Source organism: Bactrocera latifrons, unplaced genomic scaffold, assembly GCF_001853355.1.
Source record: "Bactrocera latifrons isolate USDA-ARS-PBARC rearing strain unplaced genomic scaffold, ASM185335v1 scaffold_323, whole genome shotgun sequence".
Classification (NCBI taxonomy): Eukaryota; Metazoa; Arthropoda; class Insecta; order Diptera; family Tephritidae; genus Bactrocera; species Bactrocera latifrons.
The window spans coordinates 160,022-183,510 of NW_017536886.1; the positions used below are offsets into that span (position 1 = coordinate 160,022).

The window sequence follows — 23,489 nt, forward strand, 5'->3', positions numbered from 1 at the left end:
ACGATTTTAGGCGAATTTCCGAAATTTCAAGGCCGGAGTTGGGGTTGCAGATGCAATCCGATCTCAAAACAAAAAGTTGCATTGGAATCAGGAAGTACTAAGGCAAGTTTTCCGCACTATTAGAAATCCCGCATCGAAAAAAGTTCGGAATCGACCCCCCCTATTATCCAAGACCATCAACTCGCTGCTGTTTTTATTGCCCATACCCAAATAGTCGTGAATGATATGATGTACACGTTTAGTTGACATCTATAGAATGTCTGTTATTCCAAACAATTTTACTTTACGGTCATCTAAAATTTGGTGTTTTCATCGGTAACAACCTTGTTAGGCGTCCACTGCGTTCACCATCTTTTTTGCTCATTTCACCACGTCTAAACTTAGCAAACCAATCCTTAATTTTGCTGGGTAGGTTTCCGAAAATTCGTTAGATAAGTTTTTGCTTCAACCGTATTTTTCCCTTCAAAAAGCGATATTTTATCAACAGCGATTTTATAATTCACAAACTAATGATCCGACAGATTTTTACATTCGCTTTTCGAAGGTCCGGGTAAACTAAAGCTCCAATGGATTTATTTCAAGTAGCATCATCTATATGTCAGGCCGAGTTTTCAATTGATCTGTTATATATATAGTATAGTAATTTATAGCTCAACGAAGATATAGAAAGCATTAACATCTTATGAGGATATCATCATCATGAGCTCCACAACCCTCAGCGGATCTTCGTTTAATAATAGTCCTGGTCCTAATGGTGACCGTGCTGCAAAATAACCCTCAATCAAATTGAAAGGTGGATTGTTAATTTATACTTCGCGTTAGTGACATCTATGCTAAATTTCACATCAAAATATTCATTGGTTTTTGAGATACCCGTCGGTTTGTGAGGCTCTAAAAATGCATTCTTTTATTTTTACTATGTCTGATTTTATTAAATAAAGAGGTGCGATAATGCACCATCTCATACTGCATTAGTTATTCGTGATCATTTCGCCAAATTTTCAACTAATATCGTGTCGAACCACCACATTTGCCTGATTTACCTGATTTACCTTTCAAATTCACATGACCACTACGAGGACACCGTTTTAACTCAATTGAGGATATAAAAGCTGAACCGAAGAAGGCTCTCATGGCCATCACGACGAGGATTTTTCCAAGTGCTATGATGACTGGAAAATTCGTTAGTATAAGTAAAGGGATTACTTCCCCTGTACACAATAAACATTGAAGAATTGAGAAGTTAGTTATTATAGTTATTTACTGTTTAGGAGGGTTCACATTTGTATATATTTAATAGGACAAAATATGTGTGATACACATTTGAATGTAAATTAAAGTTGTACCGTACACGGAATTAATTACCTATCAAATTTATTATATTTAAAATAATTGATTAAATTTTATGAGGAAATATTACTTTTGTAATATCATATACGTAAATTGGGGTTTCGAAACGATGAATTGACTTATCAAATGCCTTCAAAAAGTTAAATTTGCTTTGCAGCTATTTTCATTTGTTCGCCTCTAGAAAAGAGCAACAATCGATCATAGATCATAAAAAGAAATCATGAAATCTTAAGCTGCATTTCGATAAGTAAAATGCCTTTATTTGCAGTTTGTTGGTTTGATTTTAATTTTTCCTCAAAGGCTGAGACTAATTAATTCAATGATGTATATGAGTGGTCCATACTGCTGTTTTATAATGCTGCTTTAAAACACAAACTAAAGTCAAATTTAGAAAATTTGTAAGGAAAACCAAGTGACTTTACCGCATATATAGCGAAAAAGTTCTTTCTAAACATTGTTCACATAATATGTGATGAATCTGAGTTAATTTTTTGCACAGTTTTTGAAGGAACGCAAAACCACCATCACATTTCTGTAGTGCACTACTCGTAGTCAAAACATCATTCAATTATAATCTTAAAAATCAAAATTTTTCGATAAGAATTTACATAATAAGATAATATATTAAGATTTAAATAGTTCGATATTTAGCAATCGTTTTTGGATTTATTTACAGTTTTTAGTATAGATTTCATGGAGTTCAATAAATCTAAAATTAAAATTGGTATTGAATATATTACGTTTTTAATTATTTTAAAAAATAAGATACGTTTGACATATGCACATACTTATATTAATACTTATAAATATTTTCTTCAGATTCATCGAGTTTTTAACCGAAATCGTATCTAATCAAAGAGGAGCTATTCACAATTACTACAAGCTAAACTATACGGTTGCAAACAGCGTATATAATTGAATGATGTTACACTATAACTCAATGAGACGAAGTACAATGAAGTGTCTGACTGCTGAACGAAGTCAGTCAACCACAGATAGCGTTAGATTATCACCAATCGAAGGATTGACCTACAAAATGCGATCCTGCCAACAGTGTTCAGTATTCATAGTTTTAGTCACCTTAGTAGCCTTAATTGGTATTGTTTCTCCCAACCCAGTGCAGACGACCACGCAAGCTGAGGTATGTATTTTTCAATCAATAGTAAATAATAAGAACGGAGTTTTTTCCAATGAAGGACCACAGATTCCAGTACTTATAAACTTCTAATTAGTAATTAGTAAGAATTCTGTTAAATATCCGGAGTATTTCCTTTTATTAAAATATTTTCAATTATGTATTTAAAAACATAAGAATATACATATATACCTCTTATGAAGTAAATCTGAATTTGAAGTCTTTAAAACGTAAGTAAAATAATAGCAATTTTCATGTATACCTACCTRCCATTAAAGACACAACAAAAAAGATAAATCGATAGCAAACTTCTCGGAAATGCTCACTCATTATAAATACATACATTTGTACTTTATGTACATATGTATTTAAAATTTACAAACGTGCATATTCTTAATCAGGCATGTGATTTAATTATTATTAACAATATAAATGATTTAGAAAGGAATATAGAATTTATCTTGTTATTAAGTTCTAACAGTCAAGTTAGGAAAAAATATATCTCTAGCATCAATATCTATACATATGTATGTAAGTGCAATTCCCCATAGTAGTATTGTTTAAGTGACACATATAAATTTTACAAAGGTACATATATACATATATATATTTATAAGCCATCTATGCACTATGGTATAATAAAATACATAGCAAACGAACTCTGACTAAGGGCAAAAATTATTTTGACCAAGTTTTTTTAAATTTATTAAAAATATTTCGGCTCTTGACTATTTTTTTGTGCAATCTTTTGAAATAAGATCCCATTTCCGGAATAGTGGGTTTATGGTAGAAAGGAACTTCTTGATAACAACGTATCTTTGTGTTTAGGTCAAATTTTTTGTTTCCCCTTCACAAAAAAACGAGTTGAAGTTATTTTCCTTGCTAAATAAAATTTTAACCCAAAAACATTACTCTGCATCAATATATTTTGGAGGAAAATAAACAAGTTTTTGTTTATTAATTGTATTAATAAGGATTTCATCTTGAGTACACGGTTATGAAATCTATTATTTCTCCAAGACTTTCGTACAGTTTCTGGATGCACTGAAGTTTTCGCGTTTTGCAAGGTTTTCGAAATTTCTACAGCCGAAACCGGAGATATTCCTCAATTTTTACCAAATTTAATGACTTTGAACATTATACTCCCTTTCTCACATAGAGAGTTTTTACAACTAGTTGTTGTAATTCAACACTAATTTCTTTATTTATTTTTAAAATATTTAAAGTATAAAACGTCTATTTACAAATAATACATTGTATAGACGCTTGAGTTCGTTGATAATGAAGGTTGAATATGTAAACCCTTTTGTATGTGCTTTGAAAACAACTTTTATAACAAAGTCTTTAACAATAATGAAAAATTTACAAAAAATTTGTCAAAATATTTTTTGTCTTTTAATTAGAGTTTGTTTGGCATGTATTTTGTTGTTCCTTTGTTCAAAGATGGCTCAAATCTGTAGTTTTCAAGGGATATGTAAATAGGCTTTACTGAGCGCCTGGAAGCGTTTCACAAACTAAGCCGCTTTTTAAATATTCTTATACATACATATTTTATTTTCTTAGTGCTCTCATATTGGAAGTAAAGAGAACGAAGTTAGAATAGCATTTGATTAATACATTATAATACATTGACCCATCATGGCATTATAATATATTAATGCATTAGAGATATAATTCAATTACTACAATTATCGTAATAAAAAAAAAAAACATATACATATACTACATATGTATGTACAATAAGCAATAACAATAACCCTAGATGTAGATGTATATAGTATTGGCTTCCAACAAAGAACTTAATGATTATTCCAACGGAAATTTCGTGATTCCAGAATTAAAAAAAAAAAACAAAGGCTATTAAATGTAACTACTGGCTTCTTGAAAATACTTTCCACTAATTATTTTTTAATTGCAATTCATCACAAATCATTTAAAATACACACAACAATGTTTGCATACATACTTATGTATATACAGTGAAGAAAAATAAAACTTGACTTGCATTGACTTTGAAGAGACTTTTCTTTTGAACAATTTCAGCTTTTAAACTGCAACTAAGATTAGCAATATGACCATTTTAAATATTGTTTGTATTAGAAAAAGTTGAACAATAAATAAATTGAATGTTATCGATTGCAAAAAATAAACTCACTTTTGAGCAGCCAAAAAACAAAAAAAAAGTGTGCACTTACGTTTTTAACACTGTAAGTGCAGTTATCAAGTAGGTATCGTTTTCTTGTTTGGTATTACTTGAATATGGTCAAAATGTATTCTTTGGTATGCGGTATTATTTTATTTACAAAAAACAAAACATACTGTTGTTCAGTATATTATTGCTAAATAAAAAGGATTGATGGAGTTAGAAGACTTGATGATAGAAGTAGAATACCCAAAAAATTGTGCATGAAGGTAAAGTTGTTCGGAGTCAAAGAGCACCTCAAAATATCCGCTGCAGCTAACGCCAACGAGTTGAAGGAAGCTAACATTGCAAAATTTTAGAGCATTAACGCCACGAAACCAACCACGCTTGTCGAAGAGAAATATTGAGAAACGTTAGTTAGGCAATAAGGCAATGGCTTATAATATACTCAGTAAGGCTAACCTCTTCCTGCTTGAAGAGATTCATGGACGCCGATAAGGCAAATGGCTAAGTTTAAAATAAGCAATGGTTGTTAGCCTTATCAGCGTTCATGAATCCCCACAACCCGGAAGCCTTTCGGAGTATATTATATATATGTTGTGGCACTATAAATATATATTTATTTTTGAGCAAACAATGTAAATTCCCTGTTCTCGACTTAAACTGTTTCGTCAATCAAGTACTTTTAATTGTGCGAACTGAGAATGCAGCACGATTCGGTCACACCCGAGATTTTTATTTTTTACACGATGCTGAAATTAAATCACGAATATAACATAAGATAGAACGCAATGATTTTTTTCATGGTTCTCCAAATGCTTATGTACATCTATAAATTTCAACTATGGATGTATTGCTGAGCAATGATCCGGTAAGGCACACGAGTCTTATTGTTTTCTATGCATCTTATCTCTAGGCGTTTTACTTCTTATTAGAAGATTACTTCGCCCAATATAAGTTTAAATTTATAATAAAACTAAAAGTAAAATAATTATCTTAAAAAATAGAGCAAGGGAGTAAAATTACGGCTTATAATATCATTTACTAAGTTTAAATTACAAGTATACCGATTTGGATAATAATCCAAAGTTATGATCTAATTGTAATTGGAAAATTTATTCCTCGAAATCTTAAACTGTGCATAACTATGTGTATTTTTGCTTTTTTCAATAAGTAGTCTGCAATAACTTGACTCCAAACTTAAATCTCATATTCATAACACCATCTTAAAAGGCAAGGTACTGTACGTTTTTAAAACGACCAGGTTGTTTTTTTTTTGTCTTTTTTTGTTTTGTGTATATGTATTACTCTATATCTGGGGCGGCCCCAGATTACAATTTTTGGGGGTCAACTATATAATTTTGTACTACATTTTTAAAACTGTAGACTGACTATAATTTTATTTTTGATACATATAGTATTTCAACATTTATTTTACAGTATAAAATCAATACGGTGTTTGCTCATTTTACTAAATATTTCTATTACTTCTTCTGCAATGTCGTAGTATATGTTGAGGAGAGCTAAGCCGTTTAATCTTTTCTGGAGCATCGTTGTTCTGAGCCAAGTTTTGATTTGGCGGAAAGAAGAAAATCATAATTCAGCGCTAGCATTTGTGGTAGGCAAAGTGCAAAGTACTTGAAGAAGAGTAGGAATCGTCAGTTATATATCCTTATCGCAAGTGTTGAGGGTTTTCTAAGGCAGAAAGCATTTGCGTTCTCGTAGTCATTTACATCTTCCATTATTGTTGTTCAAGCGGTACTTCTGCTTTGAGCTTGGATTTTTGCAGTTCTTGGTTTCTTGGCAAGGTTTTCCCAGAACGTCTAACTAGTCATTCAATGAATACAGTTTTATCTTTTACTTCTCAGTTCGGGTTTAATTTTGGTATCAGCTGACTCAAATTAAACTTTCAAGACCTGCATCGCAAAAGCGCGTTTTTAAATATTGCATGACCGCGCCAATGAGCGGAATGTCCACAGATACCCTTTGAAATTCTGCATAGCTTCGAGATGGGTTATTGTTTCGATGACTCTGACGACAACATGTTCTAATAAAATAAAAAAAAAATTTTATTAAAGTGATGATCAGCATGCATTTTTCGTGTGTTCAATGTTGCTACGACGTTTGATGTTTTCCAAAGGTCGATTGATTCATTCTGCAGAATTACACCAAGTGGATGCGTCAGTGACAAAACATCACAGATTCAACGCTTTAACTGCAGTCATTCTATTCTTCCATTCTCTTATTTTGGTCAGTGCTAGAAGGATTTCTGGAAGGGCGACATCATGTCTTTGTATCCACATTGTCTTACAAAACTGTATAATTTTTTTTCCCAAGAATTAAGCTAAAACAACTGTAACCTTTCCGAATATTTCACATATATTTTTAATCAAAGAAATTTAAACAGATTTTGAAATGCTACTGTTCAATTTATGGAAAAACATGGTTTTATTTTACCATCCCAATCCACGATCCACGATATCCCAACATAATAATAAAACCATCAGTGAATATTGCAACCATCAAGCCCCATATCTTCAATCTCTTCAAAATATCCTCGTGGAAATCGCATGGCATAAATGTTTTCATTTCTCGGTTAATTAACAACATTTCCTGGTTAATCACGTTAACAAAGCAGATTCCTTTAGATAAAATCAAAACAATGTTGATATTTCACAGGGTTAATTCCATCGTTTTATGTTCTCTGGCTCAAAAAGAACATACACGACACACAACTGCGTTCGATCGGTGTGTATGCGCATGCGATTTACTCGTATATGGGCTTGTGCGCGTACCGATTTTTAACGATCGGTGTGCGCACATGTGTGTCTGGTATGGCGTTGTGCGCGCACAAAATCTCATTTCTCTCGTGTCGCCGAACAGTGAAGATCGCGGACGAACAATTTTGGGCCTGCTTTAGAGGCTTCAAAAAATAGAATTTTTTTTTTTTGGGTATTTTTTTGGGAGGGAAGGAAATAACTGATTCAAGTGCAATTTCTAGGCTTTATAGTTATATATTTGAACATATTTCACAAATTTTTTGAATACGAAATCCTTGATATTCTGCGTGTTCGAAGCAATTTCCCGGTGCATCTCGCATGTGCATTTTTCGGACGGCGGGCAGGATGCAGGTCGCAATTTCTATCAAGCTTGAAGCTTCTAAAGCAGAATACCCCATTAATAAAGATTTCGTATCATAATTTATTTATCTTATAAACAATTAATTAGCAATTTGGCTTTGTGTGGCGTGTATGGGCCCTATCAGGGCTGTAGCTCCAACACGGTGAGAGAGATCTTAAGCACTATCTCTTTTATTGAGAGTGCGTACCCGCGGAAATACACTTATATTGAATTGAATTCTCATCGGGTAAATAAAATACAATAGTAACTCAAAGTCCTTTGCTTCGCGTGGTATCACTTATAATGGAAAAGCAGTAACTTTTGTATATAATAAACTATTTTCGGTAATTTTTATAATAATTAATGTTTAATTGTTGTTTTTACTGGCTTACTGGAAATAATGTACAACTTTTATTTATATTTATTTTAGGCGGGAACTCTCCTGCAGAAGGCAGTTTTAATTTACCGCTCATTTTTCCTGCTATTTATTTGCTTGATATGTATGTACTATATTTTCTCTACGTGAGAATCTTCTATCCAATAAATGCAAAGATAAGTTAAATCATTTTCTTGTGGTCAAAAAATACCATTATCCTGTCCTGATGACTTTTTACACCGGCTCCTTTATCCGCTTTATTTATTTTTTTTATTCTAAAAGTTGAGGTCTTAGTAAACAACAGCAACTCGTTAGCAGTATCGGGCAAAATGAATAGCTTAAAATCTGTTTTTGGCAGTTTCGATTTTCTAGGTGGTTTTCGAAGCGAATTTTCATATGGCGAACTTCAATTGGAGCTGAATAAAAGGTAGCGATTCACCTAACTTTCAATAATATAAGCATTATAAGTTCACAATAATACATATTCTTTGGATATGTACACACGAAATACTACAATAAATTATTCATTGCAATGAAATTAGATATACATGTATACATATATATTATATATATATATATATGTAGATGTATAATATATAGTAATGTAATATTGTTTACGAATAAAGGGGAAAGCGCTATTACCGGTATACGATTCCAAGGGATTGTACTTTGGATTTAATTTTGAAAATAATTGATACAAGTATTTCTCAATAGAAAAAGTAATGAAATTTTGATTGGCATTTTACACAAAATTATACGCTTTGTGGTTCAGGAGTTGCGTCATAGAAAATGGACATATAATACTTACATATGTATAATCTTTATATATGTATGTATAGAAGTTATACATATATGAGTGCACATTTATGGATCTCTAAATTTATTAAGTGAAAATTATATGCGCAATATCACCTACGGAAGGGCTAAGTTCGGGTGTCACCAAACATTTTGTACTCTCGCATCAAATACCGTATTTGTGTAAAGTTTTATTCCGCTTTCATCATTGGTTCCTAATGGATATATTATACAGAAAAGGCATCAGATGGAATTCCAAATAGCGTTATATTGGAAGAAGGCGTGGTTGTGAACCGATTTAACCCATATTTCGTACATGTCATCAGGGTGTTAAGAAAATATTATATACCGAATTTCATTGAAATCGGTTGAGTACTTCCCAAGCCCATTTTCAATTTTTAGGGGTGCAGCTTCTTTCTGATAATTCTTCCGTAAAATTTAGTGTTTCTGACATTTTTTGTTAATCGGTTAACGCACTTTTAGTGATTTTCAACATAACCTTTATATGGGAGGTGGGCTTTGTTATTATCCGATTTCTTCCGTTTTTGAACTGTTTATGGAAATGCCTGAAGGAAACGACTGTGTAGAGATTGGTTTACATAGCTTTGGTAGTTTCCGAGATATGTACTAAAAACTTAGTAGGGGGCGGGGCCACACCCACTTTTCCAAAAAGATTACGTCCAAATATGCCATTCCCTAATGGGATCCTTTGTGCCAAATTTCACTTTAATATCTTAGTTTATGGCTTAGTTATGACACTTTATAGTTTTTCGGTTTTCACCATTTTGTGGGCGTGGCAGTGGGCCTATTTTGCCCATCTTCGAACTTAACCTTCTTATGAAGCCAAGAAATACGTCTGCCAAGTTTGATCATGATATCTCAATTTTTACTCAAGTTACAGCTTGCACGGGCGGACGGACAGACAGACATCCGGATTTCAACTCTACTCGTCACTCTGATCACTTTGGTATATATAACCCTATATCTAACACCTTTAGTTTTAGGACTTACAAACAACCGTTATGTGAACAAAACTATAATACTCTCTTTAGCAACTTTGTTGCGAAAATATAAAAAGTTAAAATATGACTATAAACCTGCCAATGGTTAGAGTTTTGCTAAACCGTTATATAAGCCCTGTGTATACATATATGTATGTAATTGAGAATGCGTATATGTACGTATGTAAGCATGCAATTTGCACACGTACATATATATATATAATATACTTACAAATATTGGCGTGTTACACGCAACGTACAGGGACATATAGAAACTTATACGAATATATAGTAATTAGTTGACATACATATGTATACACATTAATGGTATATACATATATACCCATTCTGCTTCCACCTTTATATACCCTGAATAGGATATTTTAAGTTTGTCACGAAGTTACCCTGAAGAAAACGTCTGAATTTTGCACAAGTTGTTTTCCCAGAAGTTTATTCTATCGTTTCTAATATCGCACCACTATATGAAACCATTGGCCGGTTACGTATTCAGGTTCTATGTATGTATAGTTAATATTATATAAGAAAAGCACCTCTGAAGGATATTAAGGTTTTCGGGTTTCAGCTAATAAATTTTTTTGTATAGGGTAAGAACATAATATAATTCGGTCAAACTTAAAGAAAAGTTCATAAATATGTAAGTATTTGTATACTCTTGCAACTGGTTGCTGCAGAATACTATACTTTTTTTAACGTGACGGTTGTACGTTAAATATATAAGTATAAATGATCAGGGTGACGAGAAAATTTTAAATACGGTGGACTGTCTCTCTGTCCGTGCAAGATGTAACTTCAGTAAAAATTGAGATATCTTGATCAGTTCGTAGGTGGGAGTAATCGGACCACTCCCGCAATTCGCCATTACCCGAAAACATATAAAGTGCCATAACTAAGCACGAAATTAAGATATAAAACTCCAATTTGGCACTGAAAGCACAAATAATGCAGAAACTCCCACCGACAGTGTGAAAATGGATGAAATCGGATGAAAGGCCCGCTCACTTTCCATATAAAGGTACTGTTCAAAACTACTAAACGCGCGATATCCACTTATCAAGGCTTTATAGGAGCCGATGCAAAAATTGACGATGGCCCTATTTTTGGTGAAATTCCATATCTCGGGACCCTACAGACCGATTTAGACAAAATTGGGTACATTGCATTATTTTCATAATCTTAGGCAATGCTTTATAGGAGCCGGTGTAAAAATTGGATGATAGGCGTAGTACCGCCCAATTTTTGGTAAAATCCGATACCTCTGCACCCACAGATCGATATCGATTTGGTACATGACATTCTTTTCATATTCTTACTAGCTGACCCCGCAGTCGTTGTCCTCCGTGAAATTATGTGTTTTGAGATGAAAAGAAAGTTGAATTTATCATTTCATTAATTTTTTTTTTTTTGCAATGTAACGTTGCTTGATAAATCACATTTTTTGGTTTTTTTTTTCGTGTACAGAATTGATGGTTTTCAAACTCCTGAGCATGCCACGTATATCTGACCGTGTAAAAAACATAGCACTTCCAAACTTGGCAAAGCAAGTTGTGTCCTGTTGATCATCGCCTCAAATGCAATTTTCACTTAAAGCGGAATACGTTTGAGCTGAAATGGTAAATCGTTAGAACTCACAGGAATTCATAGAATCAAGCATTCTGTCCACTTGTATACGATAGCGCAGATTGCGGAACATAATAACGGCAGTTTCAGCTTTGAGACGAAAATTGATGCGGTGGCATACCAAGAATCTCCAAAGAATTTAGAAATTCATGGCGTCGTCTTCATTATCAAGACGATCGATCGATTTATATGGGCGCAAGTCTCCCAGAATTTGACTTCCAGTTTAAGTCAACAACGGATCAACCGGAATTGATCCATTTCCAATTTTTAGCGAATACGATGTAAAATGTCTTTGACAATGTTATTTTTGTTCGCTTCTCGAAACCTTGCACACATCGTATCATTCACAATTCGCAATGACTGTTGAAGCTGAACCGCGAACATTAATCGAAGGTAGAAACCATCGTCATTTTACAGGTGGATTGTATAAATTCGTCCTAAGGAATTAGTTGAGAACACACCTGGATATCAATCTACTGGTTTGCCTTCCTTTCTGCGTAACTATTTCTTCGACGATGTATTCCATGTATGTCAAGATATTTCCGAATAGAGCAATGTGTCTCGCAAACAGATCACTGGCGAAAGTTGAGAAAAAACTCGTAAATGTTAATTTTGTTGCTGGCGATGTTTTAATGGGCTGTACTGTATTCTCTGAGTTGAAATATACTCTTTGGCCATTCTCCAAATTAACTGCGAGACGAACAAGGTTCGGAAAACGTTAATGAATTGCAAAGCGCTTTATTGCAGTTCACGTATCGACCCATTTGATACTTGCTGATCTCATCTCGTTCAAGACCAGTAACCGCCATGTTGCTTCCTTTAGTGACGTACTTACAAACGTATTTTATCGATTACACCAAACTGCAATACCCAACATTCATATGAGTTTTGAATGTGAATTAGTGGTGAATATAGTACGATCCATGAGTTGTCAACTTCGATATTCATTTTTCTAAATTAAATGCTGAATGTTCTTCCTTCTTCTTCTGTATATACAGGTAAACCTCCTACAACGCGGTTTCCTATCACGTGTTTTCGCTCCAACGCGGTTCTCAAAATGCGAACATTTTCTTACAACGCTATTTTTACGAAATTTGTTTCTAATATTTACTATTTTAATTTGAAAAATGTTTTCTTGTCCAAATAAAATTCTTTGCATTTTGTCCATACTTTGATTACGTTGAAATTGTTAATGCGTCACTTAAAGAAATTCGTCCTTCAACACTAAAAGCTTGCTGGAAAAAACTTAGTTCAGGGCACTGTTTCTACACCAATAAATGATGAATATAGGAACATAGTAAGATTGGTGCATGCAGTAGAAGGTAATGGATTTGTTAAAATAACAATGGCTGATATTCAAGAATTAGTTGCGGACGACGAAATAAACGACGCAGATTTAGTGACAATCACAAATGAAGAATTAGTTGGTGGTAGCTCTGGCGATCTTTCCGATGTTGAAAAAAAAAAACTTTTATTAAAAAGTATCGAGAAAGTTTTAAATATGGCAAAGCAGTTAAAGGAATACTTTTTGGAGAACGATTCTTTAAGTGACAGAGCAGAAATATTTAAAAGAAATCTTCAAAACAATTTAGCTCCCTATCAAGAAATTTATAAAGATTTGCGAAATAAGAGCAAACAAACTTCAATGCACGATTTTTTCAAAACAATAATCGTCGAAGGAATGCCCGAATCTAATAGTGCTCAGATTTTGAACTAGTACGAACAAAACGTTCGAAACAAATCATACTTTGTGATGAGAAGGAGTAGAAATTATCGTTCTATTTTGGCTTTAATTTTTAAATCTTTTAACTAGAATACTTTACGTAGAATTGAAATTTCATTTTGTTTTGTTTTTGTTTAAATAAATGGAATGTTATCAAATTACATAATATGTATGTTCTTATGACAACAAATACATAAATATACAAAATTATATTAAGCACATATTTTTACTATACAAATTTCAATATTTTATTGAAAAATTTTTTTCTTTGGAACCAAAATCTGGTTTTTGTATGTAGTTAGAATCTCCTATAACGCGGAGTTTGTCAGGACCTATTCACCGCGTTGTAGGAGGTTTACCTCTATATACATATAATATGTAATACCTAGAATCAAATGCAGAAAATTTTGACGAACAATTCGGTCATTTTAGTAACAACTTGACCAATGTCTCCAATTATTATTTCCAAATTAGAGTGTAAAATCGCCTTTCTGTATGTTTATAGAATATTCCTCTTACTGCTATCATTAATGTAATAAATGCTCTTCTAAGTAATCTCAAAATGTTTTCCAACAACAAGCAATAGCGAGCAATGTAATGATAGAATATATTTTTAAATCTCAGATCTTTTAATTTTTCTTTCTTGCCATTAAGATTTTTCTGCCTGGAGAATTATAAAAAAAAAAACAAATTCACAAAATGATTTTTAATGACGTTAAAATGAAATTGAATAAAATGAAACATGACTCCATGACTTCACTTTCCTGTTCTCAGATCAGAAAAGTATGCTCACTAGGAAGAAATTTTTGTCGAATGAAGAGGTGACCGTCGAAACTGAGACCTATTTTGAAGCAAAGGAAAATTCATACTATAAAAATGGTATCGAAACGTTGGAAAGTCGCTATAATCAGTGTATCACCCTTGAAGGAAACTATGTTGAATGGAAGAAGCTAAATTTGCCAAACCAAAATGTTTTTTAATATGATAGGCCAGGGATTTTTCAGTTGACCCGTTATTTTATTTTCCCAAAGAATAACAATCGTATTAAATGATATGAACTGAATGACTAGAAAGAAAAAATATATTTGTGTAGTAATTGATACGTAAAGAAGTAAGGAAGGGTTAAGTTCAAGTGCAACCGAATATTTCATACTCTTGCAACTTGCACAAATCAAAGCCAGGGGAATACTTTAGGGTGTAAAACGTCAACCTGAGGATCGAAATCCAAGAAATGTAAATATACATACATACATACTTATACAACTCCGATACTGACACATAAGGTTTATTGCAAACCACTGGTTTTCGTTTTTCTAACAAACCTGTGTCTGTATTGTCAAAAAGTCTAGTTGACGCTGAGAGCGCGTAGTTGTAGTTTTATTCATCGCATCGGGTCATGCTATATCTTTTTGGAAAGCTCATTTCACGCGCTAACACGTGTTTGATTGATTGTCGTTTCTTTTAAGTCGTTTGTGAGTTATAGCGTCGCAAACATGGAGCAAAATAAAGAGAAAATAGGGCATATACAAGCCGCCAATAAAATTTGTTCAGTTTATGGACTCGGTACAGTTTCCATTTCCACCGCACAACGATGGTTTCAACGTTTTCGTTCTGATGTAGAGGTGGTCGAAGATGCGCCACGCTCCGGAAGACCTGTCGTCGAAAATTGCGATAAAATTGCTGAATTGGTCGAAAGAGACCGGCATAGTAGCAGCCGTAGCATCGGTCAAGAGCTGGGCATGAGTCATCAAAAAACAATTTTATGAACAATTGAAAACTCAATAAAAATACCGCAAGACTTTTTTGACAACCTATTATAGGTTGGGTTAGTACGGACCCGATTTTATTTTTTTTCCTAATACCACGTACTATTTCATGCCCCATACTAAACAAAAATCATATAGAGTAAAGTCAACCGGTTATTGAAAATCCCGATATTAGTTACATAGGGGCTTTGTCAAATTTTCGCACAAATGTATCTATTTTAAACACAAAGGTACAATATATACGCCACAAAGTCACCGTGAACTTCCACTATATTTATATTAGGTATGTATATGGAGGATTCAACCCATTTTTGGCATACATACATACATTGTCAGAGAAGTACTATCATTGAATTTCAATTATATATCTCAAACATTGACGGATACTTTCGAACAAAAATCAACTGTTGGTACCGGGGTACTAATATTCGGGACCTAAGGCTTGAGCACTTTGTATTGGATTTGAACAACATTTAGTCATAAGGTGGCATATACTAAAAGCATTATTCGTGCAAAGTTTAGTCCTGTTTTATATATATATAACATATATATACATATATATGGCTATATAAATATAAATATATTAACATACATACGTATGCATATATAGACACTATATTATATCTAAAGAAGTTCCACATATTACATACTAATGCTTTTTATTGCGTTTTAGTATTTTAATCAACCTTTCTCAGCTGTTTTCGAATTCGCAATTATAGCGCTACCCTTAAAGTTTTTTTCGTTACTGGATGGTTGAAAGAATATTACTTACTCGATTTTCAAAAATACTCACGTAGCTCGGTAAACGTATACATATATCAATAATTATATGGCAATGTTTCGTTTTAGTGAATGCATAGGAAATGTTCAGTAGGAAGTCTAGCTGCGGAGTGTTAATAAAAAATTATCGCATCAAGAATAATAATAAATACTTTTTAAACCGATTGCGCGTTGATTGTTAACTTCATATAAAATATGCACACATGTGACATACATACATATTATTTACGTATTTACAAATTTAGTATATACGGACTACCCACACACATAGACGGATTTATATACATACATATGCACATATATGTATGTAAATACATGCGCATGCGTCAGCTTAAAAATAATGTATGTACATATGCATTAATTAAACGAACGTCAACAGGTAAATGAACTTAAACAACCGTACATCAATTTAATAATTTTTGTTCCTATGTCATGGGAAAAAACTCCCACTGTTCTAAAAATGTATTACAAAAGTTATGGTTCTCAATCAATATTTTTTTCTATTTAAATTACTTCAAAATAAATCTATATTGAACTTTCAACAATATACATATGTAGATACTTTGAAACGATTTCTTTAATCTGAAATATTTCATTGCTATACCTTTCTATGCAGATATATATACATATACATACATTAATACATGATAAATATCTATATATATTATATTAATTTATTTCGTTCGAACATAAACATACTTAAATCTACGTACATATGTACGTGGTTACTACTACTTATATAGGTTTACTTTTATTTTTACTGCAAATGTGTAAAGATTACTTAAATATATAATCACCTAATATCCTTCATCGCATTCTTCTTGATTGGCGTAGTCATCGCTTACGCGATTATAGCCGAGTTAACAACCGCGCGCCAGTCGTTTCTTCTTTTCGCTACGTGGCGCCAATTAGATATTCCAAGTGAAACCAGGTCCTTCTCCACTTGGTACTTCCAACGGAGTGGAGGTCTTCCTCTTCCTCTGCTTCCCCCGGGGGGTACTGCGTCGAATACTTTCAGAGCTAAAGCGTTTTCGTCCATCCGGACAACATGACCTAGCCAGCGTAGCCGCTGTCTTTTAATTCGCTGAACTATGTCAATGTCGTCGTATATCTCGTACATCTCATCGTTCCATCGAATGCAATATTCGCCGTGGCCAACGCGCAAAGRACCATAAATCTTTCGCAGAACTTTTCTCTCGGAAACTCGCAACGTCGACTCATCCGTTGTTGACGTCGTCCAAGCCTCTGCATCATATAGCAGGACGGGAATTATGAGTGACTTATAGAGTTTGATTTTTGTTTGTCGAGAGAGGACTTTGCTTCTCAATTGCCTACTCAGTCCGAAGTAGCACCTGGCATCGGAGACTAGATCACCTTTGGGGGTTCTACAAGAGTATGCCCTGGTCTTGAAACCTTCTGTAAGCCGCCGCATTTTTTCGTAGAATTTTCGAGCATTACCCCTATCGGCCAGCTTATCAAGCTCTTCGTACTCACGCATTTCGGCCTCTTTTTTTTTCTGTCTGCAAATGCGTCTCGCTTTACTCATCAACTCTCGGTATCTATCCCATCCCGCATGTGCTGTGGTCGATCATAACGTTGCGAATGGAATGTCCTTCATCGCATTGCAAATATAAATTTTTATCATCAGTAAGGGTACATATATAATATAATATATAACACATACTTAACACACATACCCGGCGTCCGAAGTAAAATAATTTTAACTACCATACTTAGCAACTGGTAGGAACTGCAAGCGCTACTATTAGCTTGACTGTTCTTTATTTAAGCAGGTTCATTTATGTATATATAACTGTAGAAACCTCGACTGCGATTGGTATAAGTCGGATGTATTACAATTATAGTGTGTCTAATTACATACTGGTAGATTTTATTACAAATTCGATATTGCAAGGTAAATTTGCATATCGCATAAGTATACAATATATTATGTATGTGTATATGTAGTGTGCTTCTAACCAAGGGAAAAATATTTAACTAGTCTTATCTTGCAAATAATTAATACATTTCGGCAAGATAAATGTGTTGGAAAACAAAAAGTATATTGATAATGTACGATATACTGTTGTTTCTACAATGTATACAATTCAGACGAATTGAGTTATAGTGAATATTATAGTATCTGCACAACCTTTTTGTAATTCGTGGACAGTTCGTCAATTATTCTCCAACATGAAAAACTTCAATATACATGTAAGTATTTACATTTATATAATTGATACCCAACATCATCTTCCAATTACTATACCATCTTTGAATAGTTACACTTAAATTCACGTTAATAGAAAAACGTAGAGAACACTGCAGGGCTCCAGTCGATGTAGTGTTGCCAAAACAAAAAATAAATAATAAGTACAATATAAAAATTAGTCTCTGATGTGACTTTCTGTGAAACTTAGTGTTTTAATGACGTATCTAGGCTAATAAATTGTGTAATATGTTTTGTTCATTAGGAGAACGTGCCATTTTCATGTAACCATTTACTAATGCAGACTAGAAGTACTATAGCATAGGAGGTAATTATTAAGAGAAAGTAAAAATCAGGCGAAAGAATTCGACAACAAGTTATTATCTCATAATTTATGGTATAATAATGAAAATTACTAGTTTCTGCTTAGTGAAACACATATGACGATTATTTTACATTATAATTTTGTTAATTTTTTAGTTTAGCAATGATAATATCTGTACAAAAAAAATAATGTACATTCTAACATTTGAAAATATTCTATATTATTTGCATACTAATATATAAGCATATATGTATATATATTTAAAAAACATTAATTGATATTTATGTCGCATGGGGAAGTAGTTTACCGAAAACCAGAAATAATTCATCATTTAATTTTAGCTACACTCCAATATCAGATTAAAAAACTTTCAATGATATTCAAATATGTACTCACATGGAAAAAAAATATTTGTATACTCGTTTAAACTCGCGACTCCGCCCGCTCTTTGTTGTCAAGGATATCATTTATGGGGATAACAATATAATGGAATAGTTAAATTGGCAATCTAAATTTTTGTTGACATCGTAAATCACTTAAGGATTAGTACATACATTTATGATGTAACATCTTCACAGTCTCTGTATCTGCATTGTATATTGTTAGACATACATATATATGAGTCGAACGCCAATATCTAATAATATGATAATGTTTTGTCAAACATTCGTCAAATGTAATTGCATATACACAGATACTACACTTAAGAAAACAGAGAGTTGATCGTTCCTTTTAAATTTTGCATTGTTCTGTACAATGCATCAGGAATATTGCCACACTCATCTCAAATTATGATTCAACCTTTTCTTATTCAGTTACAATCTCAGTTCTTGAATTATAAATATACACAATAATAGTGAAATCGAGGGTAATTTTGCCAAAAAGGCAGCCGTTAGGATCTTCTCCAGAACTAAAGGAATAACCGTGGAAATTTGCATGTCTTTCCGTGCTGTGGTTCGGGCGTAATGCGTGGGCATACAAAAAAGACGTTCCATTTTTATATATAAGATATACAAATTATTTAAATATGTTGATATGTGTGTACAAAAATGTTGAAATTGGAAATGTCCTTACCTTTCCAGATTTATCTATCACAATTCGGTTATCTGCCTGCATCAGCCCGTAATCCTGCAAACGGCGGTTTACTTGATGCAACCACATGGACTAAAGCTGTGCAAGATTTCCAGAGTTTTGCTGGCTTAAATGTAACCGGAGACTTGGATGGAGAAACTTTGGAGCTAATGTCATTGCCCCGGTGTGGTGTTAGGGATAAGGTGGGATTTGGCACCGATAGTCGTTCTAAGCGATACGCTTTACAGGGAAGCAGGTGGCGTGTAAAGGCCTTGACATATAAGATTTCTAAATATCCTAAACGACTCAAACGCAACGACGTTGACGCCGAAATAGCACGCGCTTTCAGTGTATGGAGCGATTTCACAGATTTATCATTTACTCCGAAGGCTTCTGGACCAGTTCACATAGAAATTAAGTAAGCATTTTTATTAACTAATACAAACAGTTTTTAGTTGAATTTAATTCATTTGTACATTACGTATATCATACAAGTATGTAAATACATATATAAGTAGTTATACACCTCGGTAATTGAATAACTTCAAATTTAAGTCAATAAGTAATATATATTTTATAGATTCGTTGAAAGCGAACATGGGGATGGTGACGCATTCGATGGGGTCGGTGGTACCTTGGCTCACGCATTCTTTCCTGTCTTTGGCGGTGATGCACATTTTGATGATGCTGAGTTATGGACAATTGGATCACCTCGTGGCACAAACCTTTTCCAAGTTGCAGCCCACGAGTTTGGCCATTCATTGGGCTTGTCTCACTCAGATGTGCGTTCTGCTTTGATGGCTCCGTTTTATCGTGGATTTGATCCCGTATTCAAACTTGACTCCGACGACGTTCTAGCTATTCAAGCTCTGTATGGTAAGAAAACTGTCGGAGTAGCTGATCGTGGTGGTTTTCCAAAAACTACCCAAAGACCAGTGATTTCACCACCAAAAGTTCCACGGGACGACCTCATTTGCAAAGATCCAAAAGTTGACACCTTATTTAATTCAGCCGATGGACAAACATATGCATTCAAAGGAAACAAATATTACAGGCTTACTGAAAACTCCATTGCAGACGGCTATCCCAAACTTATATCGGATGGCTGGGCGGGTTTACCAGGTAAAAAAAAATTAAAAAATATAATGTAATATCCAAATACATCTGTGATTTTTTTAAATAGGCGATATAGATGCAGCATTTACATACAAAAATGGCAAGACATACTTCTTCAAGGGTACCAAATATTGGCGTTACAATGGACGACAAATGGATGGTGATTATCCAAAAGAAATTAGTGAAGGATTTACAGGAATACCAGATCATTTGGATGCTGCTATGGTTTGGGGAGGTAATGGCAAAATTTACTTCTACAAGGGTAGTAAATTTTGGCGCTTCGACCCACTAAAGCGGCCGCCAGTTAAATCAAGTTATCCAAAACCAATCTCAAATTGGGAAGGCCTGCCAAATAATATTGATGCTGCATTGCAGTACACCAATGGCTATACATACTTTTTCAAGGGTGATAAATACTACAGATTCAACGACAGGACATTCTCGGTAATTTTTTTTAGCTCATAGATTTAAAGTGATATACATTGAAAACTTAGCTATATTAATTACATAAATTATCTTTACTGAATAGGTTGACGCGGCAAATCCGCCATTCCCTCGACCATCTGCACACTGGTGGTTCGGATGCAAAAATGTGCCGTCATCAACAGGTAATATAATTGAAAATTCCTACGAACCATTTTTGCACTCGGCATACAACAATGATGAAAATGACGAATCACTACAATTCGAAGCAGGTGAGTGGAACCGACCGAGGAGCACATTGTGAGATTGAAAAAAGCAATCAGCCGTTAAATATTTATATCACAACTAATGTAAAGTTGTTAACTTCATAAGATCTCTTACCCGTTTTATAATTCATTTAATTAGGAATAATTTGAAATTTCTTTGAAATATTACAAAAAGGATCAATATGGTATGTCACATCTCATCGAGTTATATAATATAATATGTGTATATACATATATGTATTAACTCATTACTTACTGTGTTGTTTTTTGTGTTACCTTTATTGTATAAATCCTTACATGAAATAGATGAATCTGGATATGTTAAAGTGTTCATTTGCGCTGTTATAAATTTATTCCAACTGATACTAGTTAAATGGAACAAAGCCTCATAATACCTTCTTCACAAACAATGCATGTTATATCATATAGTATCAAAGTTGAATGTTTAAAATGACCGCAGAATACTAACAAAATTTCATATACTATGTCCTATATCAACCACCCCTCATTTCTATCTCTCTCTAAGAACATACGAATATATGTAATTATAATATTTAGCAAGTATGTGATTTAAAATTCGTATTTTTTTCATTTGCGGGAAAACTATTATACTAAATGGAGACGTAATTTAAAAAAAAAATGTACGAAGTTCTTATGTATATGTGCTAATTCATTAAACCTTTCTAACAAGATAACATCAAAAACGCCTAAGTATATTAACAATGTGAAATATGATAAATAAATAATCATATGATCATTTCACCAGTAATCATATGTAATCGACTCTGAATAATCGATCATTTTATAGAATGGTAACTTATGTAGCAAACAAATAATTAATTTATTGAATTTTAATAATCATTGGCAATATTAGTAATTCAATTAGTGTGTGAATATTAATTTTATGCTCATCCTTTTTTCATTTAACTCGCTTGTCGCTTAAACATAATAGGGCTCTCATTGAATTTCTTATCCCGATGATTCAACATACCGTTAAGAAAGCAATATAATAATTGATAACCTTAAAAATTTAGTACAAACATAAACGATGTTCACTTAAACCAACTGAATACAGAACTCACAAGTTTCTTCAGAAACGGTAACCTGGTCGGTTTCACTAATCTACAATTGGAGAATAGTGATTATATATAAATATAACACATATATTATAAACAAAATGCAAATCCTATAAGATAAAAATAAGCAGTATTTAACAATGTAATTAACAAACGCACTTGATTTATCTGTCGCACGGGTATATAAAGCTTATTAACTAATCATCGAGCATAATATTAATTTTGCTGAGGCAGACTCATAACATATGAAGTTTTAGTGCTTTCATTAACATAATACTATTGTAACACTTCATTTAAACATTTAGAATAATGAGTGAGGTTGTGCCTAATATCAAATCATCAAATAGCAAAAAAACAACATACATACATTGTATATACGCGAACTAGTTCCCCAGCCTCGCTCTGAAATTTTGCACACGATCTTTCCCGCCACCTAAGCCGCTCACTTGTCGTAACCCCCCATATGGTACCACAATAGCATATATCTGCCATACAAACTGAACGATCAAAATCAAGTTCCTTCACAGAAGACTTTTTCTTAACTAACGGCGAACCTTCACGAAATTCGGTATGGAGAAGGCAGTGAACTAATATTGACGACATTTTCCAGATCGGACCACTATACCATGTAGCATCACATAGCTATCATTAAAACTGAATGATCAAAATCAGGTTCTTCTATTGAAACTGTTTTATTAGTGAAAAATAGTTACCTTTTTTATGATTTTTTTGTACATTAAACATTATAAAATTAGTACCTTCCTGATTGCAGAAAACGAATCGTTAACTTGTAGTAATCGTTATATGTCGAATAGACAGGAATACGGGTCATAAGCACATGTAAAGATATGTTCAATGGAATTTAAAATGGTAGTTGAATATTAGTCAAAGACTACTTTTCATTTATTTGATGATATCCTCATGGATTCATATATAAAAGAAAGTCGTGTTAGTTACACCATTTATAACTTAAGAACGGATCTTTATGTTCAAATTCAATACAATTCATAAATACAAAAATTATTTTTTAAATCATAAGCGTTTGTTCAAAATTCATGTAGGAATCATTTGAAAATGATTGGTTCACCAAAAAGGCAATATCTTCTTAACTAATTGTTATAATCTTAATAATAGAAATCATATAGATGGTATTAGTAGTACTAACTATGTATCAGC

At 33.1% G+C, this 23,489-nt stretch overlaps 1 protein-coding gene across 9 annotated transcripts in view; it reads left to right on the forward strand.

Moving 5' to 3' along the window:
* The window catches only part of LOC108971104 (matrix metalloproteinase-14), a 51,847-nt gene that overhangs the window by 22,945 nt on the left and 5,413 nt on the right, over positions 1-23,489 (forward strand). For 5 of the 9 annotated variants that reach the window (XR_001993523.1, XM_018936937.1, XM_018936938.1 and 2 more), the window contains exons 2-6: positions 2,170-2,491; positions 19,444-19,850; positions 20,013-20,554; positions 20,616-20,992; positions 21,078-21,243. Coding sequence is in view for 7 of the 9 variants with exons in the window: in XM_018936937.1 (XP_018792482.1) it covers positions 2,270-2,491; positions 19,444-19,850; positions 20,013-20,554; positions 20,616-20,992; positions 21,078-21,243 (1,714 nt within the window). In the remaining 2 variants the exon portion in view is untranslated. The remainder of the gene's footprint in view (positions 1-2,169; positions 2,492-19,443; positions 19,851-20,012; positions 20,555-20,615; positions 20,993-21,077; positions 21,244-23,489) is intronic. The other 4 variants (XR_001993524.1, XM_018936939.1, XM_018936942.1 and 1 more) reach the window with 1 other exon arrangement.